The sequence below is a fragment of the Anomaloglossus baeobatrachus genome, chromosome 1, assembly GCF_048569485.1.
Source record: "Anomaloglossus baeobatrachus isolate aAnoBae1 chromosome 1, aAnoBae1.hap1, whole genome shotgun sequence".
In the NCBI taxonomy this organism is placed as follows: domain Eukaryota; kingdom Metazoa; phylum Chordata; class Amphibia; order Anura; family Aromobatidae; genus Anomaloglossus; species Anomaloglossus baeobatrachus.
Window position 1 is genome coordinate 73,754,001 of NC_134353.1, and position 20,558 is coordinate 73,774,558.

Here is a 20,558-nt window from a genome sequence, read left to right on the forward strand (position 1 = left end):
TAGCAAGGTCTGCTAGGAAGGCTCCAGTATGTAAACCTAAATGGGCGTGGGCCCGAAGCAACAACAGATGACCTACCCTGCTCAGAGCAACAAAACCTGGAATTAACTCATGAGATGCCAAAGGAAAGGAAACTTTGTTTAAATCAGGAGTCAAGATGGAGATGGGAGGCATCAGTTCTAAAACTGTCACTGGTCTCAAAACATTAGGGTGATGACTGTGACATCCCACAATGATAGGCCACACGTTGCTCGTGCTACTGTGAGTAACTCTCCAGACTTGTCTCCCAATGAGCACATCTTGGGCGTCATTGGTCAGTATTTCTCTAGAAGCTGCCAGCAGTGGATCTTGATGATTTTCCCAAGTGCATTCAGAGTGGCAGAACATTTCTCAAATAACCATTAATAACTTCATAGATAGCAGCCAAGTTGTAAGTGCGGGGATTTCTGTGTGTGGCGCACATACTCTATACTGAATAAATCGAGATGTTTTGAAAATTTGGTTCCATTTTTCCATCATTTGCACATGATTAACAGGTCTACCCAACCTGTGATTTCCAGAAGACAATGTCTTTTCCTTAGTATTGTATTTTCAATGTTGAGAAGTGTGTGATTGTTTGGGAAGCAGGACCCCAATTAATAAGAATACTCTAATATGCAAACTTGGGCACCGTCTTAATGAAGATGTCTAACAAGATTTTCATTGTTTCTTCTTTCATGACCATAATGAAGAGACACCTGTCAACAGAAGATTTCCAAAACGTCTTTGGGATGAACATCGAGAAATTTGATCGCTTGGCGTTATGGAAGAGGAACGACCTGAAGAAGAAGGCTCTGCTTTTCTAGCCTATGCCAGCCGCTTAACAGAACTGCCATCTGTAACGTTACCAATGACTCCTGGAAGAGCGAGGCAAGACTGTTCTATGGGGCCAGCGAGTTCTCCCGTCATCTTCTAACATGCCAACGTCTGCCAATGTTGCTTTATTTACTATATTTCTACCTGCCCTAGAACACTGTAACGCCCACCGCGGTATGTCAGGGGTACAACTGTATGTATAACCCATGTAGCCATAATTCTCATCACAATCAAACGACACGAGGGCCAAAGACTCGCATGTAAGCCATGCTAGCATTCATTTCTATGTGGTTTATCACGGAGATCAAAGCTTGACTAACCTGATAGCAAAACTTTTCATATGTACCATCATAAGCCTGTGCTTGCTACACCCGGGCATTATTACAATATTATTTAATGGCCGGGATTCTCAGGCATATTTGCTTCCAAAATTATTTATTTTATAGTCTATGTGGCTTGGAAATCCGCTAATTAGCTAATTCTTCTTCTCATGCTCACAGATATCTATAAGCTATCACACTTTATAACAGCACAATGATAACAGCGTCATAGGAAATCATTGGTGGCAGAGCTAGAAAACCACCGAGCGAAAATATACAAACTCTTTGGGCCAAATTCCCAAATTCATTATTGCATTTGCGCCTTTTTTTGCTCTAGTTTTGTGTGTTTTTCCCATTTTTAATCTCCGCTTTATTTTTTTTTTATTTGCGATTTTTTTTTTTTTTATTTTTTTTAAGCCTCTTGTATATGTTTTACATCACCTATTTTTTTGTGTGTTTATCAGTGTGAACGGGGTTTGGGAATCCCGGATGTTTTCGACTGATTCATCAATTGCAATTTTTTTTAAAAAAGTCACAAACATTTTGGGAAGATGCACTGCAAGTCTACTCTGGAGTTTTATTCTGTACAGGTGAATTTTTGCATTAAAAAGTAGCAAAAAAAAAGGTTACAGAAAAAACAAATAGAGGATACTTTATTATTCTGTGCGAAATTCATCAGACAGTTTAAAGAATTTGTCGCAAAAAAAAACAACAAAAAACAAGAAAAACTGCAAGACAAAAAAAAAAAGAGAAGTGACTTAAGAAACTGCAAATGATGAATCGGCCTGATAATTTTTCATTTTGTCATTAGATTTTTATTTTATAACAGTAATTTAATCTGGGGTTTAGCAGACTGTATTGGTTACATTTACATAAGACAGAAAACCTGCGAATTTTACCAACAGTTTTGTGCAAACCAAATCCATATTTACTAATGAGTCTAGGCGCCATATGGATGTTTAAGTTCATCCCCAAAATGTCTAAAAACAGGTCAGGTTGTCCTCTTTTTTGCTTTATAGAAACATACTTTTTGGCCCAGTAGCTGTGCAGATTTGCTGGGATTGTTTCCAAAAATTCAGGACAATTCTGACAAATTTGGACCTATTGGCAACTGCAAAGGTCCACACCATGTCAATTACTGTCTTGGAATTTTCTGCAAATATTTTTTTGTTGAGATCTTGGTGAATCCTACATCCAGTATACCTCCACTGCATGTGGACCTGGCTGATGTGACTTCGACATTTCAAAAAATTGCTAAAAATTATAAATTAGCGCAAAATTAGCTCTGAGTAAGGAAAATCACAGCCATAAATCCAAAAATAAGTAAAACTATCTAAAGAGGCACAAATTAAATAATTCATGAGGCATAAACATCACTATTAACACCATTTTTAGTGTCCCCCCCCCCCCCCCAGAAAGGACCATAATGATTTGGGGATGAAATCTGCAGAGTTCTTGCTTGATTTGTTTCGTCGGATTATTAAGTGTGAATTTAACCTTAGGTTTTGTACACTGATTCTACCATGGAGGCCATTTCGAGACAGAATCCTACAAACTGTTCTAGTTGACACAGGGACTTGAGGTGACCAGGCCTGTTGGAGCTCTGCTGCAGTGGAAGAGGCCCTGGCTTTGGATTTTCTAACCAACAAACTTTCCTCCTTGAGCAATTGTCTTGCGGGGTCTGTCAGACCTGGGCTTGTCAAAAACATATCTAGTCTCATCAAATCTTTTTTTAATTCTTATTACTTGACGCTGAGGCACATTAAAGGTGCCAGCCTTCTTTGCAGTGGATCTGGTCTTTAGCCTCTTGATAACCAAGGCTTTGGTCTCAGGGTGGATTTTTGCATTATATGACAAGGCGACAAAACTTTTGTCTTGCCAAAATCTGACCTTTCTGTGTTCATTAAATGATCAATATTTCAGCTTTGAAGCAACTTTATTTTCATAACCTAAACCAAGTTTGGGAGGGTTTCAGCTTTCAAAAGAGTAATTTATAAAACCAATGGATGAATTTAAAGTCAGGTTATAAGCTTTTATTTACATAACCTGGATAAGCGACAGAACTTCTGTCAGGGAGTATATTCGGCTGTATGAGACCAACTTGAAATTTCTCCGTTTGTGATTGTGTATGATAAAGAAGAGAATTGGATGAAAAATTCCTGATTTTTTTTTCTTAAGCCACAGGTAATGATGCAGTTCATCTCTAGGTCCTCTAGAGGGAGCACATTTCCTTATATAAATTCAACTCTTTCCTATTTTGTGTTCCAATTTCCAAGCTCTGTATATATATAAAAAAAGTTTACTTAGATTATATTTTATTTTCTTTTGCCCAGTATTATTATTTGCCCCTTTATTTTACAGAGGTTGTCCACCTCTAAATTAAATTAAATAAATGCATGTATTTTTTGGTCTAAAAATCATTTTTGTAATTAGGCTACAGAAAGCAAACAGTGCAACAATTTTTAATGAAACCCATTTGCTGCAGAATGAGTTAACTAAGAATCTGTCAGGGAGCTCATTCTCATATGACAGGTTCTGACTTTTTTATCTGTCTCAGTGGATTTTTGACCTGTAACCACACCAAACGTGAATGTGCAGGGAAACAAGAAGAATATAAAAGTACATTTTTTAATGAAACTGAATTACTAAAATAAAGTTTAGCCCCAAATTTATGAATTTAATTTAAAAAAAAATTAACAACTCCTTTAAAGGGGTTGTCCACTACTTTAACATTGATGGCCTATCCTTAGGAGAGTTCATCAGTGTCTGATCAGCCGGGGTCCGACACCCAGCACCCCCGCCGATCAGCTGTTCTCGGTGCTCGTAACACCAGCAGGCAGCCGGAAATACTCAGTTCCGTAGCTACCGTATAAACTGATAGCGGGGTCCGCAGAGTCCAAAGTGCTTTGGTCAAAAGAGGAACAAGAGTGAGTTTATTGAGGAACTTAAAATACTTTTAGCAAATTTTTTTGCATGCAATTCAAGGGTGCATATTATTTTACTTTTGCTCAGGCCTCTGTCACTTGTTTGTGCCTCCGGTACGTGTTTGACAGTTTTCTCACGTACCGGAGACACGGGCACACGTGGACCTATGTATTCCTAATGGTTTGGACACACGTAAATATATTGGAACAGAATGTGTGTCCGTTCCGTCCTTACGTGTGTCCATGAGTTTCTCACGCTGACATGTTCGTTTTTCTCCGACATCACGGGTGTCACACGACTCGCACCCGTACCACACGGATGTAGTGTGTATGTGGTCCCGTGTGACACGCGCCGGAGAAAACTCACATGTCAGAGAAAAAAACAAAACTTTACTCACCTTCTCCAACCCTCCTGTCTCTGCCGCTGCTGTCACTTGCTGCCGACCGCCGCTCATTATTCTCCATTAATATCCACTTCACTGCGGCCGGAAGCAGCAGCAGCGGGGAGTCGGCAGAGCTGGAGACCGAAGATCAGCACCACGGACAGCGACGCCAGGGACCATGTGAGTATGCAGATTACCAGTTCTCCGTGTGTTATCGCGGATAGCACACGTAGAGTACACGTGGTCCGCACGTACCGGAGACACGTACTTACTAAACGCAACATGCAGGGAAAATACGTGTGTGATTTTAACGTATGTGTGGCAGAGGCCTCAGGCTGCAAGAAAGAAAGAAAATCATACAGATAATGAGCTGAATCAGCATGAATCACACAATGTTTTATGATTTCTGAATGCAGACATGGGTGCGGTAAACAGTGCAATTGCCATTTTGAGTACTGTTATTTTGGGTATCTTCATATAATCGTGTCCATAACATGGGTACTGCACATCCACCTCCCATTCATTGGAGTACCCGGAACTGAGCTTTTCCGGTCACCTGCTGCCGCCGCCGACACAGAGTAGAGCTGATCGGCTGGGGTACCAGATGTCAGACCATGGCCGATTAGACATTGATGGCCTATCTTACGATAGGCCATCAATGTAGAAGTAGTGGCCAACCCTTTAAGTATGATTTTTCTTGTAATGTGGCAACCAACTCCCTATGCCAGCAGATTTTATGTAACTGGTAGTTTCCATTGAAAGTCACATCGCTAATAATTATCTGGGCTTGCAAGCTTTTGTGCATTTGTGTATGAATGTATTAGCACTCATTATGCTGCAATCAATAGGAAATTGATCATTTATATAAGATAATCATAAGATACAATGGAGGACATGATAATTTTGCTATTTCAAGGAGGAGATCATGGAAGATCAGTGACTCAAAGGCTAATATTTTGTATCAGAACGTAAACCTTTCAGGCTAAAATTATGGCCTTTTTGCATCTCATGTGCAAGCTCAATGAGCTCATTGGGGGAGGTGGAGTATTACAATGCCAACATGTTGGCCTTTGTGTGCTCGCCGTATAGCACCTGTTCACACTTGCGTGTTAGGAAGTGCCATCAATCTTTTAACTTAGTAAATTGGTAGTTCAGTCAATACTAAAGGGTGCTTTACACGCTGTGACATCGCTAGCGATTGCTAGTGATGTCGAGCGCGATAGCACCCGCCCCCGTTGTCCGTGCGATATTTGGTGATCGCTGCCGTAGCGAACGTAGCGATGGCGCTGTGACTGCCGAACAATCCCTCCCTCAAGGGGGAGGTGCATTCTGCGTCCCAGCGACGTCACCGCGACGTCACTGAGCGGCCGCCCAATAGAAGCGGAGGGGTGGAGATGAGCAGGACGTAACATCCCGCCCACCTCCTTCCTTCCGCTTTGCCGGTGGATGCAGGTAGGAGATGTTCGTCGTTCCTGCGGTGTCACACACAGTGATGTGTGCTGCCGCAGGAACGACGAACAACATTGTACCTGCAACACCAACGATATTAAGGAAAAGAGCGACGTGTCAACGATCACCGTTTTTGAACGATTTTGCAATCATTGATCATCGCTCCTTGGTGTCACACGCTGTGATGTCGTTACCGGTGCCGGATGTGCGTCACTAACGACGTGACCCCGACGATATATTGGTAGCGATGTTGCAGCGTGTAAAGCACTCTTAATACTACAATTGTTAACCAGTATTATCAGTTAGTTCGTCTTAATTTTCCCCAACTTTTTGTGACAGATTCAGCTCTCATGGCCTTCAGAAGTTGAGATCAAGTTTTTAAGGCCTTGTTCACACGTTGCTTTTTTTCCAGCGTGATTTTATTGGAATTTTGCTGACGTTTACTGTACCACCAAAGTGAATAAGATTTCTAAAATCTCATCCACATGCTGCTCTCTTCTTCCTTGTGGATTTAAGACATCAAAGCGTTTTTTTTTTCCTGTTCAAATGAATTTTCCTCCAACTCTGCTTTTCATATGAGAAAGAAAAAATTCAGAGGTTTCTGAAACTTCTACGGGAATCCAGTCAGTTAAAAATGGACAGCAAACAGATGCAACGTGGATGGCATCCAAGGTTGCTGTCAGTATGTTTTTATGGACCCATTCACTTAAAGGGAACCTACCATGTGTAAAATGCTATTAACCTGCAGATATTGGGTTAATCTGCAGGTTAATAGAGTTTGAACCTGCCCAGTGCCATCACATGAAACCCCACTGCCAGGAGGTAATGAACTTTATTCCTCCTGGCAGTATTCAAGGTTTTAGTCATGGAGGCGGTGCCAGCGCAGGTTCAGTCACCACTCTGTGCTGTAACCGCACCTCTCGCGCTGACTGGCAGCTGTTTCTAATGATGAGAGGCTATTAGTGAGTGCAGGGGGCGCAGTTAAAGCCTTTGTTCACCTTACACTGAGCAGTCAATGAACCCGTGCCAGCGCCACTCCAATGACTGAAACCTGAGCACTGCTGGGAGGATTACATTCAGGTTTCAGTCATGGAGGTGGTGCCAGCGGGGATTCAGTCACTGCTCTGTGTATGGAGGGTGGCGACTGTAACCGCAACTGACTGACAGCTGATTCTAATGTTGAGTGGCTATCAGCGAGTGCAGGAGGCGCAGTTAAAGCCTTTTTTCATCTAACAGTGAGTAATGACTGAACTTGTGCCGGCGCTGCCCCCATGACAGAAACCCAAACACTGCCAGGAGGATTAAGGTTAATTTCCTCCCGGCAGCGGGGCTCTAAGTACAGGTGCCGGACACTTTCAGAACTATATTAACCTGCAGATTAACCCCATATTTGCAGGATAATAGCAGTTTTACACTTGACAACTTCCCTTTAACACTAGAAGTCCCAGAGAGGGGTCATTTAACATTTCTACCTTTGGAACCCAGAGACGGATCGAATGACCTGAAGGATTTTAGCTAACTTCCTATAATCACCGTCTTTTGTTCTGTAATTAAGGCCATTACTGTCGCACCACAGGAGGTTGTTGTTTTCCATTGAGTTTACCCATTTAGTTTCTAGTTAGTTCTATTCAGTTTGGACTAAGTTGCATTTGACCCTCTTTCGGGACTTCAGGAGGGAGCTCGAAATTTCTGGGACTTCTAGTGTTAAAGTAGAAATGTCTTAAAAAAAAATAAGATAGGCATGTGAAAAAGCCCATAGACTATCATGGGCAGGTTTGATAGAGACAATGGGTAAATATTGGACATGTGAAGGGAGATGTAAAGATGGCCATAAACATAAAATAACAGTACTGAACATTCATCTCTCCTGACTCCGCCATACAATGGACGACCGGCTAGGCCAAGGCACGGAGAGAAGAGAAATCCGCTGCCAAACTCCTGTGACCGCAGCAAATCTTTCCTGAAAAGTTTTGGATGTTGAGTACCCAACTACCCGATCCTTCTCCCATCATGTCATGGAAGAGTCGGGAGGCCCCCAAACATATCAATTGGTTGGACAGTCTTGCCGAATTCGTCAACTTCAATTGATCTTTACCCAATGTACACAGCGGCCTTTATTACTACCACATAGCGGCACTGCCAAATATCCAGGCCAGAGGCCTAAATAATATGTTTTATCTATTTACAACAAAGATTCTATAAATCTGACTATATAAAGCTTAATATATAAAATAATATAAATACATATATAGAGTATAATATATAAATAGCACAATTTATTCTACTGTGGATGTTTTAAGAAATAAAAAAAGTAAATTAAAAATCAAATATAAATGTATTTTACAGAGGTTTCTGGTTTTGTGATAATAATTATATAACCATAATATTGTAACTATTAATATAAATAGGGAATAAAATATTTACTATCAATATTAAATTAATTAATGAATTCTAGAAGGATATGACCGAGTCTATAAACTGTTCACCAGGTGACTAAATAAAGTGAGATTGTAGAATTTAGTCTAATGTGAATATTGAACATTCATCAATTCTATGAAGATATTGGGATAATATTGGAGCTAACGTCAACGTTTTTCTAAACAGCCTCTTTTTTTGAAGGTAGATTGTAGTTTTTCATAGATGGTTTATGAAGAACCCTTTAAGTCTGCTTTACACCAGACAATCTATCGTGCGATAGATCGTCGGGGTCACGGTTTTTGTGACGCACATCCGGCATCGCTGGCGATGCCGGCCTGTGTGACACCTCCTAGCGACACACTATCGCTCACAAATCGTGAGTCGGGTACTGCTCGCTAGGTTCCATAATATCGTTTAATTTAGCTGTTCATTGTTTCCGGGGTAGCACACGTCGCTCCGTGTGACACCCCGGGAACGATGAACAGCAGCTCACCTGCGTCACGCGGCCGCCGCCGGCTATGTGAAGGAAGGAGGTGGGCGGGATGTTTACGTCCCACTCATCTCCGCCCCTCCGCTTCCATTGGCCGGCGGCCGTGTGACGTCGCTGTGACGCCGAACGTCCCTCCCACTCCAGGAAGTGGACGTTCGCCGCCCACAGCGTGGTCACACGAGAGGTAAGTACGTGTGACGGGGGGTTACTGACTTTGTGCGACACGGGCAGCGATTTGCCTGTGACGCAAAAAGGACGGGGGCGGGTACGATCGATTGTGAAATTGCACAATCGGTCGTACCGTGTAAAGCAGCCTTTAGATTAGTCAACAATCAGTGAACAAACCTTCATAAGAACAGTCTTTCCTGATTATAGGTCCATCTAAATAGGCCAGCAAATACCCAACGAGTCAGCAAAATGTTGTAGAATCATCATCGGCATGTGATGTGCTGCTGATAACGTACTACCGGTCGGTCTGTGCTCGGAGACTGATCTTCAGTCGGTGTAAACAGTCTAGTAAACGACTGTGGATCGTCTTTTTTAATGGCTGCAGTCATTGAATAACCTTGATCGTCCTGTCGAATGAGGCCATTACTCACCCGGAAGGCCCCAGAGACTCAGGAAAGGATAGACCTTCTGTAAGAGCCAAATAGTCTCAAAGACTATGGATGTGCATCATGTGGGCGTCACTAAGCACATCATTTTAGGGGGGCACATTTTTCATCACATTGTTTAACAGGAGGTTTGGGAATGTTGCTATTTTATTGGCAGCATATCTGGCACTCATTAGGGCAATATTCTGGGGATAAGCAGCCGTGCACTAATCATGATTCATGGTGATATGTTGGGGGGGCATTTTGAGAGATTATATATTAAAAATATAAAACAACCATAAGTTTAGGTCTAAAATTGCTCCACTTAAGGGGTTGTTCAGTGAAAACAAATTATCCCCTATCCACCCACTGATCAGTGTAGCTCTGACTGCTGGGACCCTGACCGCTTGGCAGAACGGGGAATCTTTATACCTGGACAGGGCACTTTCATCCTCGTTGCAAATGGCGTGGCAGGTTGGATGCTCGAAACCGCTCCATTCATTCTCTAGGAAAGGCTGAGCCCCCCATGGGGAATAAATGGGGCTTCAGCTAATCATATGCAGTGCCACTAGGGATAAAGTGCCTCATTCTGCCAATTGGTGAGTCCCGCAGTCAGACCCCACCGATATACCATGGATAGGTGATAACTTATTTTCATTGGAGAACCCCTTTAAGTACCATAATGACATAAATCTTTACCTTTTTCCTCAATTTATCTATAGTGTCTGCATATGATTTCTATGGAGGGAAACTCTATTACAGGAGTTGTAATAGAGGCGGACAGATCACTAGTGCAACCTGTGCAGCCGTAAGAGTTAAAGGGGCTCACTTCTACCTGTAAAGCAGGTGGAATGGTACATTTTGATGAATTATTGGACTGAAAAGGGCTCACATAGTGTTTTTTGCACAGGGTCTGTGTCCGCCAGTGAGCTGGGGTAGTGGTCACATTGCTATACCGCTACTATATCATGCATCTTGTGTCTCCTTTGTAAGATGGATTCATGCCAGTCCTAATGTGAATTTCCTATAACATATGTATAATGGATACTCATATCACTGTTAGATAATGTGTGTATATATATATATATATACACTGTATATATAAAATATATACTGTGTATATATATATATATATATATATATATATATGACTCCAACGCATCTATGCTTCTATAGGATGATTATAAGGTGACCTTGACAAGATGCATACATTGATGTGATAAGATTTACTCATCAGGCCCCTATACTGTGAATTCATGTGACCCATATAATCCCATATTATCCCTATATGGTGCATTCATTATACAATGCATAGCTATACGCTTCTATATGATACAGTGAGCTCGTTAGCCAAGTGTACCATCACTTGAATTTAATCCTTATGCTAGTTCACTCAGCACATAGTATCGGATAGATTGGGCGTCAGCTTGTCTCTAATCTGTGTACAGTGCCCGCATCCCTCCACCAGGAGAACAGCCGTGCCCTTTTCCACATTGACCTCAATATAAACAACCACAAATATTGAGACGATCAGCCATATGCCATGGAAAAGAAATATGACCGATTCCCTTTTAAGAAGCTTGAAGCTGAACGTTACAAGGATATTAATGAGATAACCTGAGGGACTAGCGCCGTGGGATGAATCACATCTGGAGATGGTTAATCTGTTTTCTAAGAAAGTGCTGAGAGGAAGGAATAAGCATGTTATTGAATGTTGCCCAAAGAGCACAAGACAATCAGATATGTATTTGACTCCGTTTAATGGTGTCAATTTGAAAATAGCGTCATGGTTTTTATACCCGCCTGGGTTAACTCTTTGCCAGACTGTGATACTTAAAGGGCAAGTGTGAAATTCAATCATCACTCTCATATTGAAATCTAGTCGTCCCGATAGGATGGAATCAGGAGAACTGGAGTCTAATATAGTGCAAAAATGTATCACAAATATTTATTGTAGAATACAAAACAGATCCAAGAGGAAGTGGCCATGGTAAAGAAGACACTAAAAACAGCATTGAGGGGAAAAATCCCCTGCGAGTGGACCCCAGAATAATAATAAATGTACAGCACTGATTAAATATAATGTGCATCCATGAACCTGAAAAAGGAATATTTGATGTTGGTACCAGAAAAGTGAATCATACATACATTATGTGTCATCACAGAATATATTAAAATTACCCCAATCTGGGGAAAGGAATATGTAACCCAAGTGGGTACAAAACACTTTTCTGGTACCAACATCAAATATTCCTTTTTGCACTATATTAAGCGGGCTTTACACGCTGCAACATCGCTAGCGATGTTGCAAGTGATAGCACCCGCCCATGCCGGTGGCGTGTCATGGGGTGATCGCTGCCGTATATCGCTACGGCAGCGTCACACTCTATTACCTTTTCACCGACGTCGCTGTGGCCGCCGAACAATCTCTCCTTTAAGGGGGAAGTTCGTTCGGCGTCACAGCGGCGTCACTAAGCGGCCACCCAATAGAAGGTGGAGGGGCGGAGATGAGCGGGCCAAACATCCCGCCCATCTCCTTCCTTCCTCATTGCCGGCGGCCGCAGGTACGATATTGTTCCTCGTTCCTGCGGTGTCACACATAGCGATGTGTGCTGCCGCAATGACAACGAACAACCTGCATCCAAAAGCAGCAACGATATTTGGGAAAGGAACGACATGTCAACGATCAACGATTAGGTGAGTATTTTGCATAGTTAGCGGTCGCTCGTACGTTTCACATGCAATGACGTCGCTAACGAGGCCAGATGTGCGCCACGAATTCCGTGACCCCAACGAGATCTCGTTAGCGATGTTGTGTGTAAAGCAGCCTTTAGACTCCGGTTCTCCTGATTCTATGTTTGCAATGCAGTTAGTGCTGGCTATGGATTGACCCTAAATTGGGATCCACAGATCCACACACAACGATATGATGATGAGGATAATTATTTTGACTGTCCCGATAGGAGCATCTCCTTAGGGTATAGTCATACTACGTTTATTATTTGGGCATTTGTTGAGCAATCCGCATGCTCAAAATGCTCAACTTCTGTTCTGTTCATATGTTCAGGGTTTCATCGCTAAGTATTGACTAGAGATGAGCAAACCTGAGGTTCGGAATTCGGTGTTCGTTCCAAACACAGACTTTGCAAAAAATAAAGCGTTTGGGTTTAGAGTTCGGGTACTTTACGTATGCAAACCACTCACACGAGCATCGCTGTGCTCGGGTACACTCGGTGCTCAGCCCAGTGCGATACAGTTGCAGTGTTTGATCGGCTCACACCGGGGGTGACAACAGAGTGATTAGATGTAGTGTGCACCAAAAAGACAAAAAATGGAAAAACTCTGTCCACCTACCCCAGGAAGTGATCTGTTTATTACTGGCTGCATGTGGGCAGAAACCCAAATTGCCTAATTAGTGACTTCCATTGGGGTTCAGGTCAAGTCCGGGTCCCAAATCGAACTTTATCGTAAAGTCTGGCTGAACTCGCCGAACTGAAGTTCCAAGGGTCCGCTCATCTCTACTAATGACAGGTCCATTCTTCAGGTGTTTTCCACTAGTAGACATTTAATACTTTACGATACAAGCCAATGAGAAGGCTAAAAAAAAAATGCCCTGGGCATCTATTTGAGCTTTACGTCAATATTTTAACTTAAAAAATCCTAGCGTTTTATTCATAATGGATGTAAAAAAAGACTGAAAGTTGCCAAAAAATGCTTTAAAAATGCCAAAAAAAACCCCCAACATAATGCTAAAACAAATGTTTACAGAAAATGTCAACAAAATACTTTAAAGTGATTCAGGATCGGAAAAAAAATAAAAATAGACATTTCCTCAAGCAATTTATGCTTGAAAACCTTTCTCATTGACTGTTGCTAAAGGGCCACTGTGTAGTAAAAATATTCTAAAATGAAGGGTTGTTCTGATCATTTCTTTTTTAATAATACGCAACAAAATCTGTATAAAATATTTAGTCACTTTATTGTGCATATAGGGCATGTAAAATATAGGCATATAGTGCCCCTATAAATAGGATAGAGTTAATATTAATGGACCTTAAAGGGATATTCCCATCTCCAAGATCCTATCCTAATATTTGGTAGGTGTAATAATAATAATATTAGCACAAACAGTAAGCAATGTGTTTTCAAGATATATGCTGAATACATTATTGATGTTTCAATGAAAATTAATAAAAAAATAATTGGTTAAAATGATAATATTAGCAAATACCTCCAATTAGAAATATAATATAGTTCTTCTGATTCACTATGTCTCTTACCTCATGTTCAGGGCATTGTAGGTCCTTAAGGGGGCTTTACACGCTACGACATCGCTAATGCGAACTCGTTGGGGGTCACGGAATTGGTGATGCACATCCGGCCGCATTAGCGATGCCGTTGCGTGTGACACCTATGAGCGATTTTGCATCCGTGGCAAAAACGTGCAAAATCGCTCATCGGTGACATGGGGGTCCATTCTCAAAAATCGTTACTGCAGCAGTAACGAGGTTGTTCCTCGTTTCTGCGGCAGCACACATCGCTCCGTGTGACACCGCAGGAACGAGGAACCTCTCCTTACCTGCCTCCCGGCCGCTATGCGGAAGGAAGGAGGTGGGTGGGATGTTACGTCCCGCTCATCTCCGCCCCTCCGCTTTTATTGGGCGGCCGCTCAGTGACGTCGCTGTGACGCCGCACGGACTGCCCCCTTAGAAAGGAGGCGGTTCGCCAGGTCACAGCGACATCGCCGGGCAGGTAAGTATGTGTGACGGGTCTGGGCGATGTTGTGCGGCACGGGCAGCGATTTGCCCGTGTCGCACAACAGATGGGGGCGGGTACCCACGCTAGCGATATCGGAACCGATATCGCAGTGTGTAAAGCGGCCTTTAGGTGTCCATGGTTATGACAACTAGCAACTGACTAACTAACCGTTACTATGTTTGGTCGTACACATTATAGGTATTGACCCAACATGCTGATTTCCAAAAGACTAGCTGAGCATTATATGGGAGCCTCCCGACTCTACTGGATGTTCTGCGAGATGAGGATCGGGCAGTTGGATTTCAACATGTCCCATCCTTTTTTTTTTTTCGGAGATAAGCCACTACCAGAGGATTGTAGCAGTGGCTTAAAGTTACAAAACACGTTAGATTAAAGTGTGCCAAACACACCAATTTCGATGGGTCTTGCAGACCTTCTAATGTGTGTGGGGTCACATGATTCTCCCCCCAGAGATAATGTTGAGGAAAGAAGGATTGGGTGGTTGGAATTTTAACACCTGATCCTTTTATTTCAGGGAAGATAAGTCGCTACAAAGGCGTCTCCCCTCTCCTCATTGAAAACACATGAACTCTCGGCCTCTCGGCAAAGTCGAGTACTCAAGTGTATGGGGAAGTTGGGGGAGATGGCCATCTGCAAAACGAATGTTCGGCCAACAGTTTTCGCACATGTATGGCTAGATTTACCCCATCTTCCTACTGAGCTAAGCATGAATATGTTTGGAGATCAGTTGACAACTGTATGGCCAACCTCAGGCTCAGTCCTCCCCTACTGTCATGTATATACCTGACATTACGTAGTAATAATCTGGCTTTGCTGATGTTGGTCATTTTTATTGCACTCCTGGCCTTATGTATCGAAGTGAAAAATGTGATGGTGTTGGTGGAAGGGGATTGATGGCCAATGGCCATACATGATTATCAGACTTAAGCCATATGTTGAAAAATAACTTTCATGATTTTTCTATTATATCATAGAATCTTATGAAACATAAATTTGTAGTTGTAAAAGAATCTTATTACCTGCCGCAGAGAGACCCGTAAATAAGAATGTGAAGACACGGCCAAACAAGCCCAGCTGGTAGATTGCTTCCAAAAACCTTGTCTATATATCATCTTCAGATTATATCCCATCAAAGTTTACTAAAATCTGGAACAAGATCTATAATATTCTATGGAGGATTCCTGCTTGTGTGTCCTAGGTTTACCTTGGCCATAAGACTGTGTGAAGCAAGTTATTAACGCCTGACTTGTGTAGTATCTTGCTCATGCATGGCAGAAACCATGAAATAAAGGGGTTGTACTAAATTAGAAAAACATGGCGGCTTTTTCTTTTCGGTTTTTGCAGTGCGGCACAATACGTCGCTTTGCAGAAAAAAACGCAACCGTTTTTTTTTGCCGCCGGTTGCGTTTTTTCCGCATAGACTTGCATTAGCGCCGTATTGTGCCGCATGGCCTTGCGTTGCGTCCGTTTTTTGCCGGATGTGGCATATTTAGCCCATGCAGCGATCAGATGGAACGTTTCCTGGCACTTTTTTTGTGCGGTGAAAAAACTGCATCGCGCCGGATCCGGCGCGATTTACAATGCAAGCCTATGGACGCCGGATGTGGTGTCCCGTGGCAAAAATCGCATCCGGCGGCCGGATGCGGTTTTTTGCACTGCGCACGCTCAGTATCAAGCCGCATCCGTCAAAAAACGGACGGGTCGCATGGAAGAACTTATGCAACTGATCCGTTTTTTTCGCCGCATCCGTTGCATGGGTATTGAGCCGCACTGCAAAAACCGGATGTGTGAAAGCAGCCTTAGCTCTGCTTACTGTATTGGAGCTGACTTGCAATACCAGACACAACCATGAGCAGACCTGACACTTTTTCCAGAAGAAAGAAGCCATATTTTTTTTTTTTTTTTTTTAACTATTCACAATCTTAATTTTTGCAATCCAAAGACCTCAAGTGTTAAAGATTTTCTTGGTATGACTTAACATCATTCCAAAATTGTAAGACTATGTGTACATGAGGTCTTTTTTAGATGGATTCTGCCTTGATCCCACCTGAAAAAGTGCTGAAAAAAGAACAAATATATGTAGAGCAATGTTAAAATGAATTCTTCTATAAGTCTTCTATCACTTATTTGAATTGATTGAGCCTCCGAAACGTATGAAGAGACTCATAAAAGTGTCCTGACTATTGTTCTGAAAGCTTCTGTTTAGAAGCAGCCGCTATGTTAAAGTATACTGTATATAGTTTTGCTGTTTTGTTTTGGTTTTTTTTAAATGCCGCAAAAGATGTCTGAGAAGATGTCAGAAAAGATTTCAAAGATGTGAAAAACCTTACCTTTTGGTGTTTTCCTGACGTGTCTTCTCCTTCAAAATCAGTGTGGGTATGCCGGCTTCTTAAAGTCGTTGTGTCCATATGCCCTAAAGCGGGCTTTACACGCTACGATATCGTTAATGATTTATCGTCGGGGTCACATTGTTTGTACCGCACATCCGGCGTCATTAACGATATTGCAGCGTGTAACAGTTATGTGCGACCTAAAACGATCGCAAAAGCAGACAAAATTGTTTGCCGCTGAGAGGTCGTCCTAAAACAAAAGGTCGTTCTCTTCGAATTAGCGATGTTGTTCCTCGTTCCTGCGGCAGCACACATCGCTGTGTGTGACACCGCAGGAGCGACGAACATCTCCTAACCTGCCTCGACCGCCAATGCGGAAGGAAGGAGGTGGGCGGGGTGTTTACGTCCCACTCATCTCCACCCCTCCGCTTCTATTGGACGGCTGCCGTGTGACGTCGCTGTGACGCCGCACCCTACCTTTTAGTGTTTTCCTGAAGTGTCTTGGGTATGCCGGCATCTAAAAGTTGTTGTGTGCACATGCCCTTAGAGTAGAGGTTCTCATAATGAGTTACATTTAGTTTATTTAAGATTTGAACTAAAGGGAATCTGTCAGCAGGTTTTTGGTATCTCATCTGAGAGCAGCATGATGTAGGCAAAGAGATCCTGAGTGCAACGATGTATCACTTAGATTAGTGGCTACAGCCGTTCTGACACAGTGAAAGATTTGAGATTTTTCATGTAACAGAGCTGAGAGAGCTGCCCCCGCCCACACCAGGCTTTCAGTGTACATTTCCATAGACAGAAACTGCTAATCACAGAGGGGGCAGAGTCAGACTATAACTCATGAGCTGCTGAGACCCACTAATGATAAAGATAAGATGCTTAAGCTAACATTACAGGTAAACAAAAAAAGGCTGTGAGACAACAGACACAGAGCGGAAGTCTCTGTTTCAGCACTTGCAGCATGCTGTCTTCACGTTACATTGCAGAAATCTGCTGACAGAGTCCCTTTAAATGGGCTTGAAAAGTGACAATGCTTTTTATTTTGCCAGAAATGTGCCGAGAACAGTTGTTACTCCCGTCCTCCACTGATTTAAGCTGGCACAGCAGAGGGCAGAGTTATGCACAAAAAAGAAAGAATTGTAATGTTCCACTGCGACACATTAATCATAGTCTGGTCAGATATCATTATTATAATCACTCGGGCCATTTCTCCAGAATGTCTTGACTCCTGTTTTTCACCTTCTCAATTGCATCTTTATGATTTCTGTAATTGCATCCATCTATCTTGTTTCAAATTGCCGTATACTTGGGTCAAAATAACATTTCCCCAGGGGGTTAATACAGTTCTAGATAATGGATCCTTACTTAAGTCAACTCAGCTGAAGACTCAAGGTCTGTCACGTGCTCCTTCATTTCATTTCACTTTCATAGTGGTGACAGACTCCTGTATTCTTGTTGTTTCCACATGCACAAAAAATGTAAGTCACAGTTATGACATTTTGAAAATGAAACAAACCGCCCTGATCACAAAATGTAGGTTCAGTTGTGATGGCGAAAGTAATTTAAACAAACTTTTAGGTCCAAAGTTTTGGGCAATTTTTTTATAGCGGTCAGAGATTTACCATATTTTTCGGATTATAAGACACACTTTTCCTCCCCAAAAAATTGGGAGCAAAATGAGGGGTGCGTCTTATAATCCGAATGCACCTTATCAGGAGGCGGTGAAGAGGTTTCGCAGGAGGCAAGCGCTATGCTGGGGCCTGCGGGTTGCTGTGCTGGGCTTGCGCCAGGCTGTGCTGGGACATACGTTGGGCGGTGAAGCACAGGTATCCTTCAAATAATAGCGCCCGGAGGCGGCGCAGCACAGATGGAGCTATGTGCACATGCACTACCTCCGGCCCATTGATCTCCCTCCTTAAGGAAAATGGCGCCCAGAGGTGGCGCGTGCGCAGATGAGATCTTGGCTTGTCATTGAGCCGATTACTCAATCTGCGCACACGCCGAATCCGAGAATCATTTCTTTGAAGCCTGCACTGGCGATAGTTTCTGGAAGTTGCCTACGTCACGGCGTCCAGGAAACCCGCCGGCCTCACCACCCACACTGCCCTCAGCATCGACCTGCTCCACCTCCTCCCCTGCCTCCTATGACCTGCTGCACCACAGCTGCCATCTCCCCCCCCCCCCCACCCCTGGTAAGAGACCACCGGATTGTAAGACGGACCCCTTTATTTCTTTCTTACATTTCTTTCTGTAAATGTGAGGCGCATCTTATAATCCGGTGCGTTTTATAAGCCAACAAATACGGTGTATGTATATATATATATATATATATATATATATATATATATATATATATGTATATATATTTGCTACAAAACTCTAATTCCCCTGATAAATCACTACTTCTTGCTGTCTGCAGCCACCACTAGGGGGAGCCTAACTGCATTCTGTTGTCACATAGAATTCAATAATCATCCAGTATGTAGTTAGCTCCCTCTAGTGGCGGCTGTACATAACCAGAAGCTTATCATTGAACTCTATGGCCCTGATTTATCATTTGTGTTTTTGTTTTTTGTTTTTTTAAATCACCTTTTCTTGTCTTGTATTGCCGTTAATTGCACCAAATTATTTAAAAACGGTGCCCACGGTTCATCAGTTTTACAGTCTTTCTTTTTGCTCTCGATTCATCGCCTCTGTTTTTTCAAAGTCGCTTTTTGTTTTGTCTTGTATCTTTTGCCTCAATACAGAGCAGGTTGGTCATGAACAGAAATAAAGACAAAATTTTGACTTTTTTTGTCTTTGCACCTTTTAAGTTCAAAAAAGCTTCACGTTTTGCCAAATATTTTAAAAACTGAGCAAAACAAAAAAATTCTGTCATGCATAAAAGAAGAATAAATGTATGTAAAAAAATAAAACTGATAAAGTCGCATATGATGAAACATTTGAAAGCATCTCTACTACCTAGACCCCTTCCTACAAAGCCGAACTAAGAAAAAACAACAAAGAAAACCTAAAAAAGTGATTTTAAAAAGGCCTCAAATTAAAAGATAAACAAAAAACTGAGCCACAACATAAAAAAGTAATAAAAAAAGACAAAAGCATTGAAATTCTGGCATTTTAGGCTTATAATAGGGCATATATATTCCTTATTCTGCCACATTCTAGTAATCTAAGCCATCTCCGCACATCGACAGAGTTATCACTGCGTAATTTCGGCATGTACAATATAAAAGCCACTTCTTTTTGCGGTGCAATGCCATGTAGCCAGGTCCTGCCTGCAAATCTCATCCCCAAGCATGTAACGAAAATCCAACCTCATGGCTTTGTCACGGTCGGACAAAGAGACGGTTCCATTAAAACGAAGGAAATGTATATTTATGGATACGTTTCATTTTCTACTCATTGAATGTATGCAATCCGTTTTGTAGTCTTGTTCCGTCAGCATGGGCTCAATGACAAGCGATTGTGTGGTTTCTACGGAGCAATGTTGCCGATCTGCACCCCGATATACATAACAGTATAGCACCGATGGCATTTTACAGTCCAGACTCCACTTCACTGCAGTAGATCAATATCTTCCTATTGATACAATGTAATCCGCTTTCTTTTCACTGTACAGGTAAACGACACAAGACGGTTCTGCATTTGATATTTCGTTCTGTGATTGATTATTTTGCAGTGCAGATGATGACCATGTGCTACAAAAATAAAGATCTTTCACTCACTTTCTGCCTTTTGTGTTATTGGGACACTGCGCACTTAATACATGCGTACAGTGAAGGAAATAACTATTTGATCCCTTGCTGATTTTGTAAGTTTGCCCACTGACAAAGACATGAGCAGTCTATAATTTTAAGGGTTGGTTAATTTTAACAGTGAGATAGAAAATCCAAAATAAAACCCAGAAACTCACATTATATAAATTAATTTGCATTGTAGAGAGAAATAAGTATTTAATCCCTTTGCCAAAAATGACTTCATTCTTGGTGGCAAATCCCTTGTTGGCAAGCACAGCA

The 20,558-nt window shown here is 42.2% G+C and overlaps 1 protein-coding gene across 1 annotated transcript in view; it reads left to right on the top strand.

Annotated features, from left to right (window-relative positions):
* Nucleotides 1-20,267, top strand: part of ABLIM2 (actin binding LIM protein family member 2) — a 314,107-nt gene extending 293,840 nt beyond the window's left edge. The window contains exon 22 of the mRNA XM_075346854.1: nucleotides 730-20,267. Within this exon, the coding sequence (XP_075202969.1) occupies nucleotides 730-843 (114 nt within the window). The 3' untranslated portion in view covers nucleotides 844-20,267. The remainder of the gene's footprint in view (nucleotides 1-729) is intronic.
* The last annotated feature ends 291 nt before the right edge of the window (nucleotides 20,268-20,558 follow it).